The sequence below is a fragment of the Bison bison genome, unplaced genomic scaffold (assembly GCF_000754665.1).
Source record: "Bison bison bison isolate TAMUID 2011002044 unplaced genomic scaffold, Bison_UMD1.0 scf7180017864251, whole genome shotgun sequence".
Taxonomy (NCBI): domain Eukaryota; kingdom Metazoa; phylum Chordata; class Mammalia; order Artiodactyla; family Bovidae; genus Bison; species Bison bison.
Genome location: NW_011494823.1, coordinates 1081944 through 1101759, shown reverse-complemented (window position 1 = coordinate 1101759; position 19816 = coordinate 1081944). Strand labels below are relative to the sequence as shown.

Below are 19816 nucleotides of genomic sequence, written 5' to 3'. Positions count from 1 at the left end.
AGAGTCGCAACAACTGTGGGACCAGAACTCAAATCCAGGCCTTCCATCTTCAAGTCTCTACTACTCTTTCCTCTTCATCAAGCTGTCATCTTTTTTTTTTTTGGCCATGCCATGTGGCTTGGGGCATCTTAGTTCCCTGATCAGGGACTGAACCCAGGCCCTGAACAGTGAGAGCTTGAAGTCCTGACCACTGAACTGCTGGGAAAACCAGCTGAGCCACCAGGGAAGCCTGACATATAGTAGCTGCTAAATATTGTTTCTGCTCCTATCCTGGCTCAGTTGGAGACAGAAATGGTCTACAGAGAGGTGGGGAGGGTAGGTTTAGGGAGCAAATAGAGTAGAAGGACTCCTCAATTTATTCTACTCCCTTTACTATAGTGAAAACTCAATTTTCTCAAATTAAATACACATGTGTAACCAGTATCCAGATCAAGAAGTAGAATATTTTCAGTGCCCCAGAAGCCCCCTTATACCGTCTTCAGTTACTACTCCTCTCTTTCTTTTAACATGGGGTTCCCTGGTAGCTCAGCTGGTAAAGAATCCGCCTGCAATGTGGGAGACCCTGGTTCAATTCCAGGGTTGACAAGATCCCCTGGAGAAGGGAACAACTTACCCACTCCAGTATTCTGGCCTGGAGAATTCCATGGACTGTGTAGTCCATGGGGTTGCAAAGAGTTGGACATGACTGAGTGACTTCCACTTTTCTGACTTTTAACACCATAAATTAATTTACCCGTTTGTGAGCTTTGTAGAAATGGAATCATATAGTGTCTGTTCTTCTGTGTCTGACTTTGATGTTTTAACTGTATATTGTAAGAGTCATTCATATTGTCAGGTATACTTGTTTTCTCTGTTGTCTTTTGTTGTGTGAATATACCAGAAGTTATCCGTTCTTCTGTTGCTGGGAATTTGGTTAGTTTCTGGTTTTGTTTGTTTGTTTTCTGGCCATGTTGCATGGCATATGGGATTTTAGTTACTGGACTTGGGAATGAACTTGTGCCCCCTGTAGTGGAAGCGTGGAGTCTTAACCACTGGACTACTGGGGGAAGTGCTTGTTTCTAGTTTTGAGCTAATATGAATAGTACTGCTATGGATATTCTTGGATATATCTGTTGGTTGAATGTTTGTATGCATTTCTGTTGCGTATATAAGCAAAAGTGGGCTTGCTTGGAATATGCATATTATAAGCTTTAGTATATATTGCTAAATAGTTTAAAGTTGCTGTTTTGTTTACATTCTCATTAGCAGTCTATGAAAGTTCTTTCTGGTTATTCTACATTATTATGAATACTTGATATTTTAAAAATGTGTTGAATGTAAATTATTGATAGATATTATATACAGGATTGTTTGAATTTAAATCAAGAGATTTTTAACTGACAGACTAAGCACATGTAGTGTCAGTAGTGTCAACACTTAAAAGAATTGATATTAAGAATGACTATATACTGCTATGTATACTAATGAGGTCCCTGTATAGCACAGGGACCTCAGTGCTCTGTGGTGACCTATATGGGAAGGAAATTGAAAACAGGGGATATATGTATATGTATAACTTATTTACTTTGCTGTACAAAAGAAAGTAACACAGCATTGTAAAGTAACTATACTACAATTAAAAAAAAACACAAAAAGACAACTATTAAGGTTGTGCATGTAGATAGTGACACCTGATGACTGCCACCTAGTGGTCAACGAGTACAGGACCTTACTGATTTTAACACTTCTAAAGTCAGAATTTATCTTACAATGGAAGAAAAATGTTACAATGGAAGATGGAAGAAAAATCTTACAATGAAAGAAAAGAGTGAAAAAGTTGGCTTAAAACTCAACATTCACAAGACTAAGATCATGGCATCTGGTCCCATCACTTCATGGCAAATAGATGGTGAAACAGTGGAAACAGTGAGAGACTTTATTTATTTGGACTCCAAAATCACTGCACATGGTGACTGCAGCCATGAAATTAAAAGACACTTGCTCCTTGGAAGAAAAATTATGACCATCCTAGACAGCTTATTAAAAAGCAGAGACATTACTTAGCCAACAAAATTCTGTCTAGTGAAAGCTATTATTTTTCTAGTAGTAATGTATGGATGTGAGAGTTGGACTATAAAGAAAGCTGAGCACCGAATAACTGATGCTTTTGAATTGTGGTGTTGGAGAAGACTCTTGTGAGTCCCTTGGACTGCAAGAAGGTCCAACCAGTCCATCCTAAAGGAAATAGTCCTGAATAGTCTTTGGAAGGACTGATGCTGAAGCTGAAAATTCAATACTTTGGGCCACCTGATGCGAAGAACTGACTCATTTGAAAAGACCCTGATGCTGGGAAAGATTGAAGGCAGGAGGAGAAGGGGACAACAGAGGATGAGATGGTTGGATGGCATCACTGACTCAATGGACATGAGTTTGAGTAAACTCTGGGAGTTGGTGCTGGACAGGGAGGCTTGGTGTGCTGCAGTTCATGGGGTCACAAAGAGTCAGACACGACTGAGCAACTGAACTGAACTGAAAGTCAGAATTTATCTTACAATGGAAGAAAAATAATTTGTTAGACTTGATGATAAATTGGAATGTGTTTGTGTGTTGAGAAGTCGCTCAGTCGTCTCCAACTCTTCGCAACCCCATGGATTGTAGCCTACCAGGTTCCTCCGTCCATGGGATTTTCCAGGTAAGAATCCTGGAGTGGGTTGCCATTTCCTTCTCCAGGAGGTCTTCCCGACCCAGGGATTGAACCCAGGTCTCCTGTGTTGTAGGCAGACGCTTTACCATCTGAGCCATCAGGGAAGTCCATAAATTGGAATATGTTAGATGGTAATAAATATAATTGAGTAAAATAGTGTAGTGAAGTATCTGGCAGGGGTAGCGGCTGAATTTCTGTGGTAGTCACATGAAAGGTCTCATTTGAGCAGACAGCTGAAAAAAATGAGGGAACATACCATGTATCAGAGGATGAGATGGTTAGATAGCATCACTGAGTCAATGAACATGAACTTGAGCAGACTCCAGGAGATAGTGGTAGACAGGGAAACATGGTGTGCTGCAGTTCATGGCGTTGCAAAGAGTCAGGTACTATTTAGTGACTGGACAACAACTACCATGTATCTAAGAGGGGAAGACTGTTCCAGGCCAAGAAGTAGGAAAACATGAAGGTGGGCGTGTACTTGAGGTTTTCAAGGAATGGCTAAGAAGTTAGTATGGCCGGAGTGGAGTGAGTGGTTTGAGATTTTGACAAGCTGGACAGAGATAGGGAAAAAGGAGCTGAGGATCAGGACAGCAGAGGAAATGACCTGGAGAGATAGCAGATAGTAAAGGGGTGGATGGCATGGGAATGAGTTTTTGAGAGGTAACACAAAATTGAGGACAGCTAGTGAACAAGGACCCCCAGCATATTCATTTTTCTATTTTCTAACGACCCTAGCACAGTGAAGTCCAGTGTCTATTGCATTAACTAGAATAATCCACTGTTGACAGGCTAGATGGTGGAGCTGTGTCTCCAAGTTATATGTCAGAGTCCTGATTTCTTCTCAGATATATTTAGCATTGAACAGTTAATGGTGAATGTATCATTCAGCTTTCTTGTCTCAGGGTTCAGCTAACCATACCCTCCAAACTAGTTATTTATTGACGTTTGGTTCAGGGGGAAGTTAATATTCTTAACATTATTGAAGGGCCATTGGTTAATTAAAAACTAAAATAATTGAAGTGGTAAGAATGCTGCTGCTGCTAAGTTGCTTCAGTCGTGTCCGACTCTGCAACCCCAGAGACGGCAGCCCATCAGGCCTCCCCATCCCTGGGACTCTCCAGGCAAGAACACTGGAGTGGGTTGCCATTTCCTTCTCCAATGCATGAAAGTGAAAAGTGAAAGTGAAGTCACTCAGTCGTGTCCGACTCTAGCAACCCCATAGACTGCAGCCCACCAGGCTCCTCCGTCCACGGGATTTTCAGGCAAAAGTACTGGAGTGGGGTGCCATTGCCTTCTCCAGTGGTAAGAATGGAAGTAACTAAATTCTCTAAATTGGATTTTGTACATACGTAAAAGTAGAGGCAAATTGCGTAATGAACCTACATGAAAGTGAAAGTGGCTCAGTCATGTCTAACTCTTTGAGACCCCATGGACTATACAGTCCATGGAATTCTGCAGCCAGAATACTGGAGTGGGTAGCCTTTCCCTTCTCCAGGGGATCTTCCCAACCCAAGGATCAAAGCCAGGTCTTCCACATTGCAGGCAGATTCTTTACCAGCTGAGCCACAAGGGAAGCCTGAGAATACTGGAGTGGGTAGCCTATCCCTTCTCCAGCGGATCTGCCTGACCCAGGAATTGAACTAGGGTCTCCTGCATTGCAGGCGGATTCCTTACCAGCTGAGCTATCAGGGAAGCCCAGTGAACCCATGTGCACCATTTTTAACAATTATCAAGTTAATTATTGTGTCTTTTATTTTTTACGAAAAAGTTTTTCTTTTTTATTAGAAAATTAAAAATCTCATGGTGGCAGGAAGTAGAGTGATAGCTGTTTCCTGTGTGTTTGGAAGTCCGTCTCTTTCACAGCATTGTGCTGCGCCCCTTCTCCTGGTTAAATGTCTCTTAGAGGTCTAACAGAGGTCAGTGATAGGCCTTATAATTGAATAAACAAAGTTCTAGAGCATGTGCTTTTAGGGAAAGCATGTGACAGAGTTATCAGGACCAAAACTTCTGTTTGAATTGAGACTGCGTGAGATATTTTTAAATCTTTGGGAAAAAATTGACTGGACAATATAAATACTTTTTATGAGTTACTGGCTTGAGGGGTTGTCACAGAAGTGTATGTTCTAATTGAACTGAATTAACATTTCATTTTTGTGTGTGTATGTGAGAGAGAGAGAGAGCGTGCACGAGAGAGAGAGAGAGAGAGAGAGAGCGAGCGTGCGCATGAGCGAGAGTGAGAAAGAGAGAAGGGAGTTGGATCCTCTTGCTTAGCCGTTTTATGTTACTTTGTGTTAAACTTCATCATCATGCAATTATAAGACCAGGGAAGAACAGGATTCTTTGGGAACATGTAGGAATGTCATTTATCTTAGTTTGGTGAGGGTGATTAGGAGAGGCTTCTTATAATAAGTAATTCCTAAGTTGAGACATGAAGGATGAATAAAGGTGAATGAGACAAAGGAGAGAGAATTTGGGGCTGGGGAATAATTACTGCTTGTGAATTTAGTATGCCATTCCTGAGAGTTATCTTGTATGTTTTGGGGAAGTTGGAACAGCTTTTATGAATTCTTAGTTGTGTTTCTTGTGACTGTTAATTTGTTTTTGAGTGATAACATAGTGACAACATGTTTGTATTTTGAAACTTTTCTGTATATGTATTCCTTTAATAAATAAGAAGTATCAGTTGAACAGTGTTTTAGAGAAATTGCCTAGATAATAAATAATAATTTTAGATTCTCCTGGAGGTGAGCTTTTCAAAGCCATAAATATCCTAATATCCTGCCACTATACTTTCAGTGAATAAGATATAGGTCCCTAAATGATGTTAGTACTTGAATAATTTGTTCCATCTAGACATGGGCTTATATGTATAGGTTAAATGTAGAAAATCATCTAGATGTTTACAGTAACATTATTAGGCAGTAGAGTCTTTAATATGTGGCAGACCATATCTGTATCTGAGTGGACCAGCTCGGGAATGATTGGTCATTGTCTGGCAGCTATTCTATAAAATTATAAAGGAAGGTCATTGTAATGAGAAGATTGACAATAGTTCTGCTGTATTAATGTTCTGTTGGTTTAAAATGTTGGTTCAGGCCATCAATTCAGCCACAGAAACAACTTCAAAAGACTACTCTCCTTTCAAAGACTTTTAATTAGTTTTAGAATGAAGTATTCTTTGTGCCCATCATCCCACCTCTTAAATATGGCCCTTCATATTTAAGGGCCATACATTCACCAGGTCTTTTTTTTTTTTTTTCCATTTTGGAAAGGGGTGGTTATTTCATGCTTTTTCTGCTGAGAATTTGAAATTATGCTATTTCATATTCCAAAGCACATGGAGTTTAGTTGAGAGATGACCTTATACATAGGGGAGTAAATGGCTGTCTTTTTAGGCGGTTAATCCTCCAACTCCTGTCTTCAGGCTTTAGGGCCCGAAATGACATCATGAAGAGATACCTTTGTTTTTAATCTCTGTAGATACCTCCTTGTAAGATGCTGTATTTTTCCCATTATTGAATCTTTGAAAATTTTTGTCTTATTACTTTGTATTGTGATACAGCACACATTACAGTAAAGGGCACAAATAATAGCCTGGTGACTTTTCACAGGGAACAGATCCATGTAACCAGATCAAGAACAACAGCATTATTTTGTGTTCTCCCTCCAGTTACTACCTCCTTCCAAAGACCACCACTATCCTGACTTCTAGATTAGTCCTGCTTGCTACTGAACTTTTATATGGCATATGCTCTTTTGCTTAGCATATTAGTGAGATTCATACGAATTATTTATTAATTCTGTATATATGTGTCCTTTGGCAAGTATGTGTCTCTATTTTCTGTTAGGTATCTACGTAAGAGTGAAACTAAGTGCTGAATCGTAGGTGTTTTCAGCTCTAGTAGGTGCTGCCAGATAGCTTTCCAAAGTTGCTTGTACCAGTTACATCCTTACCAGCAGTGTGAAGTTTTTAGTTGCTCCACATTCTTGCCCAAACTTGTTATTATTTGTTTTGAAAATTTGAGCCATTCTGGTGGGCTAGTGGTATTATATTGTGATTTTATTTTACATTTCCTCATGTATTATTCTAATTGATCACCTTTTCCAGTGTTTATTGGCCATTTTGATATTCATTTTTCTCAATTTATATATTTATGAAGTGCCTGTTCTGGAGAAACAGTGCCAGTTAGTGTCAATTAAAAATAAACACATTCTGTGCAAGGATTTGGCTTTTTTTTTTTTTTAAATATGTTTATGAGAGCTGTTCAGTCTCATTTTATAGTTTAGTCTTTTTTTCTTGTTTCCTGATTTGATTATCTCAGGTTTTGTGCAGTTGGTTTGTTGAATTCTACTCTGTGGTTTCACTCATGCCTGTGAGTATATAGCTTTTTTGTTGTTCAAGCTCAATGCGGAGGACTTCTCGTAGACCTGAGTGAGACCTGGGTGTGGGCTTTGAATTATGTTCTTGTCTCTCTTTAAGACTGCCCAAACCAACGCCTCAAGTTTATATACGTTGGCAAATTCCTTTAAGGGAAAAGTCCTCTAGATTTACATTTATTTCTTCGAGTTCTAGCTTTCCTTTTTGGCTTGGAAAATCTTCAGTGATGATGGTGGTTATATTTTAGCCAGCGTTTTTAATTGTTTTCAGTGGGAGGACCGTCTAGGTTGCCATTATCAGAAATGGATGGTTGCCTTCCATTCATGTGTGAAATCTGATCTTGTTGTTTCGTAGTTACTCATCATGTTATACTCATAATATTTTTGTCTTTCTTTATTGCCTATATTTTCAATAAATTTATCTAAACATAACTTTGGCTTCTTAAATAATTGACTACCTTCAAAGAAAGATTTGCTGGTATCAAATACTTCAGTATATATTTCCTACAAACAAGGACAATCTCTTATATAATTACATTAAAATGACTAAAATCAGGAAAGTATAACATTGACACAGTACCGTTAAGCACAGTCCTTCATCCTCTACCCTCCAGGTATAGTTGACAAAAATTGTGTGTATTAAGATATGCAACATGATGTTTTGGTTTATCTATACATATATGTATATATATATATACACACACACACACACACACAGGTATATCTATATATACAGGTATATATATATTATCTATACATATATATTGGAGAAGGAAATGGCAACCCAGTCCAGTGTTCTTGCCTGGAGAATCCCAGGGACAGCGGAGCCTGGTGGGCTGCTATCCATGGGGTTGCACAGAGTCGGACATGACTGAAGTGACTTAGCAGCAGCAGCAGCATACATATATATACTTAAATATATGTAGTAAAATAATGACCAAAATCAAACTGATTAATATATCTATTACCTCCCATAGTTAACTGTCTTTTTTTGGTAGTGAGAATGCTTAGTACTCTCTTAGCAAACTTCAAGTATACAATGTAGTGTTATTAACTTTAGTCACCATGTTGTACATTTGATTTCCAAGATGATTTCATCTTGCAAAACTGAAATTTTGTACCCTTATACCCTTTGGCCAACATCTCCCCATTTTGCCCAACCTTCAACCCCTGGCAGCCACCATTATACACCCGTTTTTATGAGTTTGACTTTTAGATTCCACATGTAAGTGATATTATGCAGTATTTCACTTTCTGTTTCTGACTTATTTCACTTATCATACTGTCCTTCAGTTTCATCCGTGCTTTTGCAAATGGCAAGATTTCCTTTTTAAGGCTGAATAATGTTCCACACGTATATGCATGACATTTTCTTTATTCATTCATCTGTTGATTAACGCTTGGGTTGTACATGTATTTGACTATTGTGAATAATGCTGCAGTGAACACGGGAGCACTTCTATCTCTAAGACACTTTCATTTCCTTTGAGTATCTATCCAGAAGAGGGATCACTGGATTATAAGGTAGTTCTATGGTAAATTTTTTGAGTTACTTCCGTAGTGTTTTCCAAGTGGCTGTACCAATTTAGGTTTCCACCAATTAATCCCTAGTCCTTATTCAGGTGTTGTCAACTCTCCAAGACTTAATCTAGAAACACTTTGTCTTTAGTTGTCATGTTGCTTTCTTCTTAAGTTTGGACAGTTCTTTAGCCTTTTCGGGGTGTTCTGACTTCAGCGTTCAGAACCATCAGTTCAGTCTCTCAGTTGTGTCCGCCTCTTTGCGACCCCATGGACTGCAGCATGCCAGGCTTCCCTGTCCATCACCAACTCCTGGAGCTTCCTCAAATTCATGTCCATTGAATTGGATGTCCACCCAACCATCTCATCCTCTGTCGTCCTCTTCGTCTGCCTTCAGTCTTTTCCACCATCTGGGTCTTTTCCTAAGAGTCAGTTCTGTGTATCAGGTGGCCAGAGTATTGAAGCTTCAGCTTCAGCATCAGTCCTTCCAGTGAATATTCAGGACTGATTTCCTTTAGGATTGATTGGTTTAATCTCCTTGCAGTCCAAGGGACTCTCAGGATTCTTCTTCAGCAACAAAGTGTAAAAGCATCAGTTCTTCTGTGCTCAGCTTTCTTTATGATCCAACTCTCAGATCCATACACAACTACTGGAAAAGCCATAGTTTTGACTATTATTGGACCTTTGTTGGTAAAGTAATGTCTCTGCTTTTTAACATGTTGTCTAGGTTTGTCATAGCTTTTCTTCCAAGGAGCAAGCGTCTTTTAATTTCATGGCTGCAGTCACCATCCACAGTGATTTTGGAGCCCAAGAAAATAAAGTCTCTCACTGTTTCCATTGTTTACCCATCTGTTTGTCATGAAAGATAGGACCAGATGCCATGATCTTAATCTTAGTTTTTTGAATGTTGAGTTTTAAGCCAGCCTTTTCACACTCTTCTTTCACTTTCATCGAGAGGCTCTTTAGTTCCTCTTTGCTTTCTGCCATAGGGTGGTGTCATCTGCATATCTGAGGTTATTGGTATTTCTCCCTGCAATTGATTCTGGCTTGTGCTTCATCTAGTTTGGCATCTTGCATGATGTACTCTGCATATAAATTGAATAAGTAAGGTGACAGTATACAACGTTGACCTACTCCTTTCTCAATTTGGAACCAGTCCCTCCATTTAAAACCATACAGACCAATTATTTTCTAGACTCTTTCAGTTTGTTTGATGTTTCTTCATGATGAGATTCAGGTAATGCATTTTTGGCGGGAAAACTATACCTGTAGTGCTGTAATCTTTTCAGTGCTTAGTTTTAAGAGGCACCTGTTGCTGGTTTGTCCCAATTTGTCACCTGATTAAGGTAATTCCTGTCAGGTTTCTCCACTGAGAAGTTATAATTTTTCCATTTATAATTAATAAGTAATTTGTGAGGGAGAAACTTTGAGACTTTTTATATATGATGCTTCTTATCAACTGTTTGCTTACCAGTTTTAGCATCCATTGGTGATTTTCTAATTTCCATCTTTCCTTTTATTATTTATTAGTTGGCAATTTAACTTTCTCTCCCATTTAATTAATTAATTATTAATCTGTATCATTATGGACTCAAAGATTCTTATTTTATTCAGTGGGTTATAATCTATTATTATAGTTTATTTTGATGCTTACATTATCCTGCATTTGGTTAGTGAGAGCCCTGTAAATTGATTCCTATGTCCTTTTGATATGTTGACATCATTGAGTACTTCCTGACATTCTGGCTTGAGATATTCCAGACTCATGTTGTACCCTTCCTGCCGTAGCTCTGGAATCAGTTTTCTCCCCAAGGAACCCTTGGTTCTCTTTTTTTGAGATTGCTAAATAGACAGTAAGATCTGAGCATGCTCATTGTTACTAGTGTGCTCATTACTTCTGGCCTTTCTTAAGGGACTGAGCTAGGAACTCACACACACACGCACACACACAGTATATCTATTGCTCTTTCTTTTAAAAACCATGCATTCACACCAATATCTCCAATTTCAGTCCAGCTGAACTCTGGACTGAACAAATTCATTTGTTACTCCATTCTCTGACAGTGAAAAACCTGGCTTCCACTGACCTCCACATCTTTGCTCAGGCTTAGAATTCACAAAAAGTGGCCTCAGAATTACTAATCCTTACCACTATAAGAAGCAAACCTATACTTTGGAGTTCAGTGTCTATTTCCTTAATTAAAAGTCATATACAGTGAAATGCACAAATTTTAACTATTTTGTTTGCTGAGTTTTGGTAAGTGCATACATACTTTGTCAAGATATATACATTTCCTATCATTCCAGAAAGTTCTCTTATGCCCAGAAGCCGGTCTCCCCACAAGAGGAAATCATTTGTCACCACAGATTTGTTTTACTTGTTTTAGAACTTCATATAAATGAAATCATCATAGAATATTTTTTCATATTGTTTTACATTCTTGCCTTGTCTTTTCAGCTGTACTTCTTTGCATTACTTTTTAAATCATTACTTTAGGATTGCTGTATGTACTTCATGTAAACAGGAGAACCTTGCAACAGAATAGTTCCAGTTGTCTACCTTCTCTAATTTATGCTATTACATTTGTATATATGAATCTATACATATGTTATAAAACTCTTTATACAGTTATAACTTTTACTTTAAACAGTCATATATGATATAAATAAAATAAGAAAAATAGATAGTCTTTTATATTTACTCACTCTTTACCATTGCCAGTGCTTTTTATTCCGTCTTAGAGAGCCAGGTTTCTGTCTGGTGTCATTTTTCTTCAGTGTAAAGAATTTTTTGAGCATTTTTTGTAGTACAGGTCTGCCTACTTATTCCTAGACCTTAATGTTCATCTTCATATTTAAATGAAATTCTACTCCTATTTGGGCTTCCCTGGTAGCTCAGCTGGTAAAGAATCTGCCTGCAATGAAGGAGACCCTGGTTCGATTCCTGGGTCAGGAAGATTCCCTGGAGAAGGGATAGGCTACCCACTCCAGTACTCTTGTGCTTCCCTGGTGCCTCAGATGGTAAAGAAACCTCCTGCAGTGCAGGAGACCTGGGTTCAGTCCCTGGGTTGGGAAGGTCTCTTGGCAGAGGGCATGGCTACCCACTCCAGTATTCTTGGGCTTCCCAGGTGGCTCAGATGGTAAAGACCCCGCCTGCAATGCCGGAGGCCTGGATTCAATCCCTGGGTTGGGAAGATCCCCTGGAGGAGGGCATGGCAACCCACTCCAGTATTCTTGCCTGGAGAATCCCCACAGAGGAACCCGGCGGGCTGTAGTCCATGGGATCACAGAGTTGGACACATTGAGCCACTAAGCACACCACCCCTATTTAGCAGGGTTGCTAAAACAATTTTGGTGGGATAGAGACAGGGTGGGGGTCATATCAGAATGGAGTTCTGATGATCTTAGGTTGAAATTCATGAGTGCTGTGGAATCCATATAAAACTGCACAGTGAGCTTATTGTGTTATCATCATGCTATTTATTGATAATCTTTTGGTGTCCTCAGACATCCATTTTGGTTAAGTGGGCATTCATTCACTCACTCAGCAAATATTTATTGAGCACATACCAGGAACTTTTCAAACTTTGGGGATCTTGTGGTAAACAAATCAGGCAATGTTCCTGTCTATCAGAGCTTTTATTTTAGTACAGGGAAATCAGAAAATAAAAATATACAAGCAAAATACATACAAGTGAAAAAGATCAGACATAAACACCATGAAACTAGAAGTCCTGTTCCCTCTCCTGAAACGTCAGCAGTTAAATTCACAAAAACACATACATCAATATATCCCCTAAACCAAAAATACTGCTCTGGTCCCCTCCCCACTTTGGTCAGGAAAAAAACTGTCACGAAGCAAAGATCAGTTACCCTTATATGAGGGCTTTTTGATTTACTGATTTATATAATATGAAAATTGATAATTTAATGAGATTAATTAGTTATGTTCAGTAATGAGAGCCCTAACAGTTAAAGTAGGGGAAATAGCAAATCAAGACAATGAGATATCATCTCATACCAGTCAGAATGGCCATCATCAAAAAATCTACAAACAATAAATGCTGGAGTGGGTGTGGACAAAGGGAACCCTCTTGCATTGTTAGTGGGAAAGTAAATTGGTAACAACCACTATAGAGAACAGTATGGAGATTCCTTAAAAAAAACTAGGAATAAAACTACTATATGACCCAACAATCCCACTGCTGGGCATATACCCTGTGCTGTGCGCTTAGTTGCCCAGTCATCTCCAACTGTTTGTGACCCTGTGGACTGCAGCCCGCCAGGCTCCTCTGTTCATGGGGATTCTCCAGGCAAGAACACTGGAGTGGGTTGCCATGCCCTCCTCCAGGGGATCTTCCCAACCCAGGGACTGAACCCAGGTCTCCTGCATTGCAGGTGTATTCTTTACCATCTGAGCTACCAGGGAAGCCCAAGAATACTGGAGTAGGTAGCATATCTGTTCTCTAGGGGATATTCTCGACCCAGGAATTGAACCAGGATCTCCTGCATTGCGGGTGGATTCTTTAAAAAGACACATTACCCCAGTGTTCATCGCAGCACTATTTCCAGTAGCTAGGACATGGAAGCAACGTAGATGTCCATCACCAGATGAATGTATAAGGAAGTTATGGTACATCTATACAGTGGAATATTAATCATAAAAAGGAACACAATAGAGTTAATTCTAATGAGGTGGATGAACCTAGATCCTATTACACATAGTGAAATAAATCAGAAAAACAGATATCCTATATTAATGTGTATATATATAGAAAGATGATACTGATGAACCTATTTGCGGGAGAGCAGTGGAGACACAGACATAGAAAATAGACTTGTGGACACAGTGGGGGAAAGAGAAGGAGGGATGAATTGAAAGAGTAACGTCGAAACACTACCATACGTAAAATAAATAGTGGGAATTTGCTGTATGACACAGGGAACTCAAACCCAGCGCTCAGTGATAAACTAGAGAGGGGTGGGTTGGTGTGGGAGGTGGGAGGGAGGTTCAAGAGGGAGGGGACATGTGCCTACCTCTGGCTGATTCAGGTTGATGTGTGGCAGAAACTAACACAGTATTGTAAAGCAATTATCCTCCACATAAAAATTTAAAAAAGAATTTTTAAAAAAGTAGGGAAATAATTGAAAGTAAATAATTGATGTATTGTAGTTTATGTCTATTGATAATATTAAAGTCCCTTAATTTTTTCCCTTTTCAGAGAATGTTTCAACTATCTGAATGGAAAACAAACTTCTTTCAGAGCATACAGTTGACCTTGTCTTTCTTAACCTTAAAGCCTCTCAGTGTCCCCACAGCTTGTACACAGTAAACTGCCTCCTCGGCATGAAGCCTCCTGTTGATCGCTGCAGCTTCGCACCCTGCCACTCTGGTGCTGTGTGTTCTAGCAGTTGCCGTAGTTACTTGACCACACTGCTATTTCACACCTCTGAGCCCTTATTTTACTGGGCAATTCCCTCTTTCAACCTGGTGAAATATTATTTGTCCTATAAAAGCCAAGCTTCATGGCCTGCATGCCCTCTTTCCCCCTGTTCCTTCATAGTTTATTAATCCCTCCTGTGCCACTTTGTAACCTTTTGAATATTGGAGTTTTCATGAAATTGTGTAATTATTTAAAGAGACGTTCAAATCCAGCAATAAGTTGGAGGTACTTTGAGGGCATTGTTTATATGTTGTTTCTTAATGATTGTGTATTGTGTGGAATAAATAAATGAATTACCATAGGAAGCCATGTTAATTAGAGACTAGAATATATGCTCCTTCCAGTGACTATAATTAAGCAGAGAAATTGAAAAGTGTCAGTATCACTCTCTTCATGTTAATTGGAATGTCTTCTTAGTTCACTTAAGTTTGCAATGTAATATATGAGTTCTTTTGGTTAAAAAACAAAATTATGTACAACCTAACTGAAATAACTGTAAACATTTAGGATCTTCCTAAAGCAGGTTTTCATTTCTATTAACAGAATCCAACATGGCGGAGTCTTGATTTTGGAATAATGCCAGACCGTCTGGATACATCTGTGTCTTGTTTTGTGGTGAAGATATGGGGTGGAAAGGAGGACATCTACCAGCTGTTGATTGAATGGAAAGTCTGTTTGGACGGGCTGAAATACCTGGGTCAGCAGGTAATTTTTAGACTGTCAGTTTCAAGTAGTTGTCCTCTCCAAAGAAACCATCTAGCTTTTTTTTTGTTGAATTGTCAGATTCTATATTTCCTGTTAATAAAAAGAGACCTTTTATGACTGTTTACTTAATTACAGAAATTGGAGTCATTGAGAAGTTTAAAAAATAACTGAAAACATTTATGAAGAACTGCTTTAAGCTGCTAATTTAAGAGGATTTTGAGTGGGGTGGGCAGTAGGAAAGAATATGCTTTCTTTTAGTACTCTGCCTCTTCTGTCATGCTGGCTATTTCCCCTAGAATCTGAAAAATAAGTTGAAAATGAACACCTCTCTTATGGCCAGTAGAGTAGGGTTTTTCCAAGAATAAGAGGAGCTACTGTTTGTTGAACACAGGGATGACAAATGCCTGGCTTACCTACTGCTACCCGTTCCCCATGACTGATGTAGCTGACTGAGCTATCTGAGCTCAGAAGTAGCTGTGCAGTCTTTTCTAACACAGTATTTCAGAATGCACCTAGCAATATGCCAGAATTGCATATGAAATGAAACCTATTTGCCAGTCCCAGACATAAGTAACTGCAATTAATGTTTTTGACAACCTTGTGAAAGCTGATATTATTGCCCAGTTTCCTGATGGGAAAATTGAGCCTCAGAGAGTTTAAGAAACTAATCAAGATCACACTGATAGGTGGAGCTGGAATTTATATGAGGCCTGGCTGACTTAAAAATTCATTCTCTTTCCGCTGTACTACACTGCTGTATACATGTAGTCCTTGGTAACTACCCATCCCACATTGGAATAAATGCCATTTCTATTTTGTGATACCTGTGGGACTACTGATAAAGGCAATGTAAAATGTTAGTTGTATCTGCAAACATCCTTCATATTTCTTAATATTTATTCAGTATATACCATCTGGTATATTTCTCTTAGACAGTTCTCTCTGTATATTTTTCAGAGTAAAAAAACAACAACAAAACAACTCTTCCTTTATTTTGCACACCATAGTTTATTTTGTGTTCTTGGATAGAGACCAGAACAATGCATTCAATAAATATTTTCCTTTACTAAATTCTAACCTGCTGCAAATTGTTTTATTTTTATATTTTTTCTTCTGTTTTAGGACTGATCTTAAAACTCATGCGGTAATGACTTTGGCTTAGGGTCATTCTTTTAATCCCAAATGCTTGTTGCCTTTAGCCCGGCTAAAGGCACTGGGGCACATGTTCTTTCTGTCTTCCTACATGCTGTAGTTGGCTCTTTGTGCATAGACCCTGTGCACAATGACACTAAGCACTTGTTAACATTTTGCATGGGGTGGTGCTTCTTAACGTTAGAATCGCAGAGCTATAGGCTTGTGGCAAAGTCTTGTTTTGCCCAGAGAAGATGGCCTTCATCATGTTTTTCAGTTCATACATTCCTTAGTTGGTTGTCTTCTTAAAACACCCAAATGTACTTAGGTCTAACTTACCCTACTTTCAGAGAGTTAGCATTCATGTATCCTCTTACAAAGCTGGTATAGCAGAGAACAAGAGAAAGGGAAAACATTTTTCTAAGCCAATTAGACACTTAAAGTCACCTATGAAATAGATATAACAACTACTACTAAAAATCAGATATAATAGAGTTACAGATTTTTAGAGGAAAGCAAGGCTAAGCTGTATTAGGTTAATAGCCAGCATCACTTAGGTTTATTGATTGGTCATCTGCTTTCTGACAGGCATCGTTCTTAGTGTCAGTGATCCAGAGATGACTAAGATAAGGTTCTTAGGACCTGGTAAACTGATGATAGATAAATACCTGCAAAGAGAGCTACGGGAGTACGTTTAAGAGGTATTTAGACAGTCTGCATAGGGTCAGGGAATCAATGACTTCTGAATGAAATTTTTTTACAAGTTAGGGTTTTTTGAGGTAAAATTTACATACAATAAAATTTATCCTTTTAATGTATACATTTCAATGTGTTTGACAAATGTATGAAGTAAGTAACCACCACTACAATGAATAATGCTGCTGTGAATAATTAAATATAGGTCTTTGTGTTGACATAAGTTTTCATTTCTCTTGAATAAATGGAGTTTCTGGGTCTAATGGTAAGAGCTGTGTTGAAACTTGTAAGAAACTGTGAAACTTTTTCCAAAGTAACTATCATTCTGCGTCCCCATCAGCAATGTATGAAAGTTCCTTACTTTTGTAAGGACTTGTTAATGTCAGTCTTTTTAATTTTTTGCTATTCTGATGGTATCTCATCCTAATTTTGATTTCCCTAATGATGAAATGATGTTTTACATTAAGAAAATGTATATTTGTTCTCAGTCCTCCACCTTTTTCTTTTTTTGTGTGTGAAATGTTTGTTCAGATAACCATTGTTAACATTTTGATGCATATGATTTTAATCTTTTTCCTCTTGAGGTATATATATGTATAAAATATTTGGTGTTTGTAAAATTTTTGTGTTTCTGCTAATCTTGAAACTGATTTCATAGTGCTTTCTCCTTTTCTGTCATAAGATGGGACATTTCTTAAAATTGGTTTATAGTTTTCATTATAAATTTATTATAGCAGGTCCATCTTTTGGTATCGTTGTATTCAGTTGAGTAAAGATATAGGCTAACAGGAAGCATGTGATTAATTCTGCTTTAGTAACAGATACAGCAGGTATGGAAGTCAGGTAAATGTTCACAGGAATTTTCTGCTGCTGACTTTGGCCTTTGTATCTCTAGCTAGAGAAAGAAAAGATGAAATGTTCTATTCTGGTAGTCTTTTTTCTTTCCCCCACTTGAACCCTCACTTTAACTCCTCATTGCAAAAGCAATTAAAAAACATTTCAGCCACAACTCTTTCTGATCAAGTAATCAAATTTGTTTTTATAGACTTTATGCTGTTTTGAGCTATTAAAAATTCTTCTTCAATTTTGAAAGTCTTATTCCTCCATTTTTTAGATGAAGTTTAATTTGAAGTAACACTGAAGCTCAAATCAGTTGTATTTGAAACAGTAGTTGGCAGAAAATAATTAGTAGACTTTTAAGGGTTTTGGGGATTGGATATTATCTTTAGACTGTCTTTTTGAAGATAAAAAATAGTATTAATCTTTTATGTTTTTTCTATGACAGATTTAAAGCATTGACAGACTAATTGAACTGTTATTTTTTTTTAAATTTTATTTATTTTTGACTGCATTGGGTCTTGGTTGCTGTGCATGGGCTTTTTCTAGTTGCAGTGGCGATTGGGGCTCCTCTTTATTACGTTATGGTGCTTGGCTTTCTCGTTGGGGTGGCTTTTCTTATTGCAGAGCATGGACTCTAGGGTGCATGGGCTTCAGTAGTTGTGGTGCATGGGCTTACTTGCCCCATTGGCATATGGAATTTTTCCAGATGAGGAATTGAACCCATGTCCTCTGCATTGCAGGTGGATTTTAATCACTGGACCACCAGGGAAGTCCTGGATTGTGTTTTCTTTGAGATTAAATAATGTATAGTATGCCTCTTAATCCCCTGTGCTTAAGGAATTTGCTTTCTGTAACAACCTCAAGAAGTGTTTGTGGAAAATGTGTGTGAATGATGGTGCCTGTGATCGCACGTGATGATTTTGTGAGAACTTTGACTAAAACAGGAAACTCTAAATTGATTGCCTTGTCCTATGATATGCAGTTTGTTTTCTGCTGGCTTGTTAGACATAGCCAATTATTTTTCAACATTGAAGTAGGTCCCGTCATTTTCTAGTCACATTAAAACTTGATTGGAATGAGATGAACTAATAATGTCTTTTCCTCCTCTCTTAGATTCATGCCCGCAACCAGAATGAAATAATTTTTGGGCTGAATGATGGCTATTATGGTGCTCCATTTGAACATAAGGTAAGAGGGTTTGCGTGATGCTGTGAGTTTTGTTAGTGCAGGTGTGCATTCACATATCAGGCAAAAGCTCTGTGTAAATAGAACCATGTTTTAAGTGTAAGTTTGTTGTTTAGTGTGGCTTCGGGTGAAAACTCATTTTGTAACTGCACCCATCTTTTCTAAATCCATATTATATTAATTTTCCTAAAAGAAAATCTCAACTGGCTGCTTTCTAACAATTCTTTAGGGGTTAAAGAAGGATAGTGGCTTTTGATTAAATGTAATACAGTTTCACTAAATGTTTCAGATATCTTTTACAGCTTTGAATAAATTTAAGAATCCTGAGGCAAGTTATATTGTAGTCAGTTTCATTATGGTCTTTGCTGTCTCTGTATCTAAAGGTGATTAGAGAAAGGAGAAGGAATTTGTTTTTACTTAGTGCCTGCTCTCTGTGGTACCATGTCAGGTGATTCATGTTTTTTATCCTATTTAATTTTGGCCACAAACCAGTGAAATGAGTTTCTACATGATTTCCTTAGTGATCATGTTGTTTCCTAATTCTTGATGATCTGAAATACTGTTGCTAGAATGCTGCATCCATTCAGTGGCTATTTATTGAGCACATGCTATACATCAGCTCCTTGCTCTAAGTGCTCAGGGTACAGTGGTGAGCAGACAGATTTCCCTGCTGTCATGGAGTGTATGGAGGAGACACACACTGTAAAGTAACCTAACAGGTGACTATATAAATGTAAATGGTGGCAAGTGCTATAAAAGCGTGTGATGATCTTACCTGCTCTAGTGTCTCAAGAATGGTCTTCGGGACTTGACTTTTAAGGTTACAATCCTGAGTATGAATGGAAGTGAACAATGTGGAGAGAGTGAGGGCTGAATAGAGAGAGCATTCTGAGTAGAGGAGGGTAGTGTTGGAAGGCCATGAAATGCTAGAGGAAGTGGTGAGTTTTAAGGAACTGAAGGAAGGTCTGGGTAATAAGGGAAAATGATACAAGATGTGGCTGGAAAGGTAGTCAGGGACCACATAACAGAACCTTTTAAAAGATTTTATCCTAAGAGCCGTGAAGTGTGTTGAAGGATATTTACCATGGCAGAGGTATAATTAGATTTGTGTTTTAATAATTTCACTCTGGCTGCTATAAGGACTGATTTTAGAAGCAGCAAGAATGTATGTGGGAAGACAGTAAGAAGGATCTTACTTATAAGTGTATCAGGTAAGAGATTTGATACTTTGGAA

General features: G+C 38.3%; 1 protein-coding gene across 1 annotated transcript in view; it reads left to right on the top strand.

Moving 5' to 3' along the window:
• The window catches only part of UVRAG (UV radiation resistance associated), a 334304-nt gene that overhangs the window by 47990 nt on the left and 266498 nt on the right, over positions 1-19816 (top strand). Inside the window, exons 5-6 of the mRNA XM_010847555.1 lie at positions 14569-14730; positions 18511-18585. Of these exons, the coding sequence (XP_010845857.1) occupies positions 14569-14730; positions 18511-18585 (237 nt within the window). The remainder of the gene's footprint in view (positions 1-14568; positions 14731-18510; positions 18586-19816) is intronic.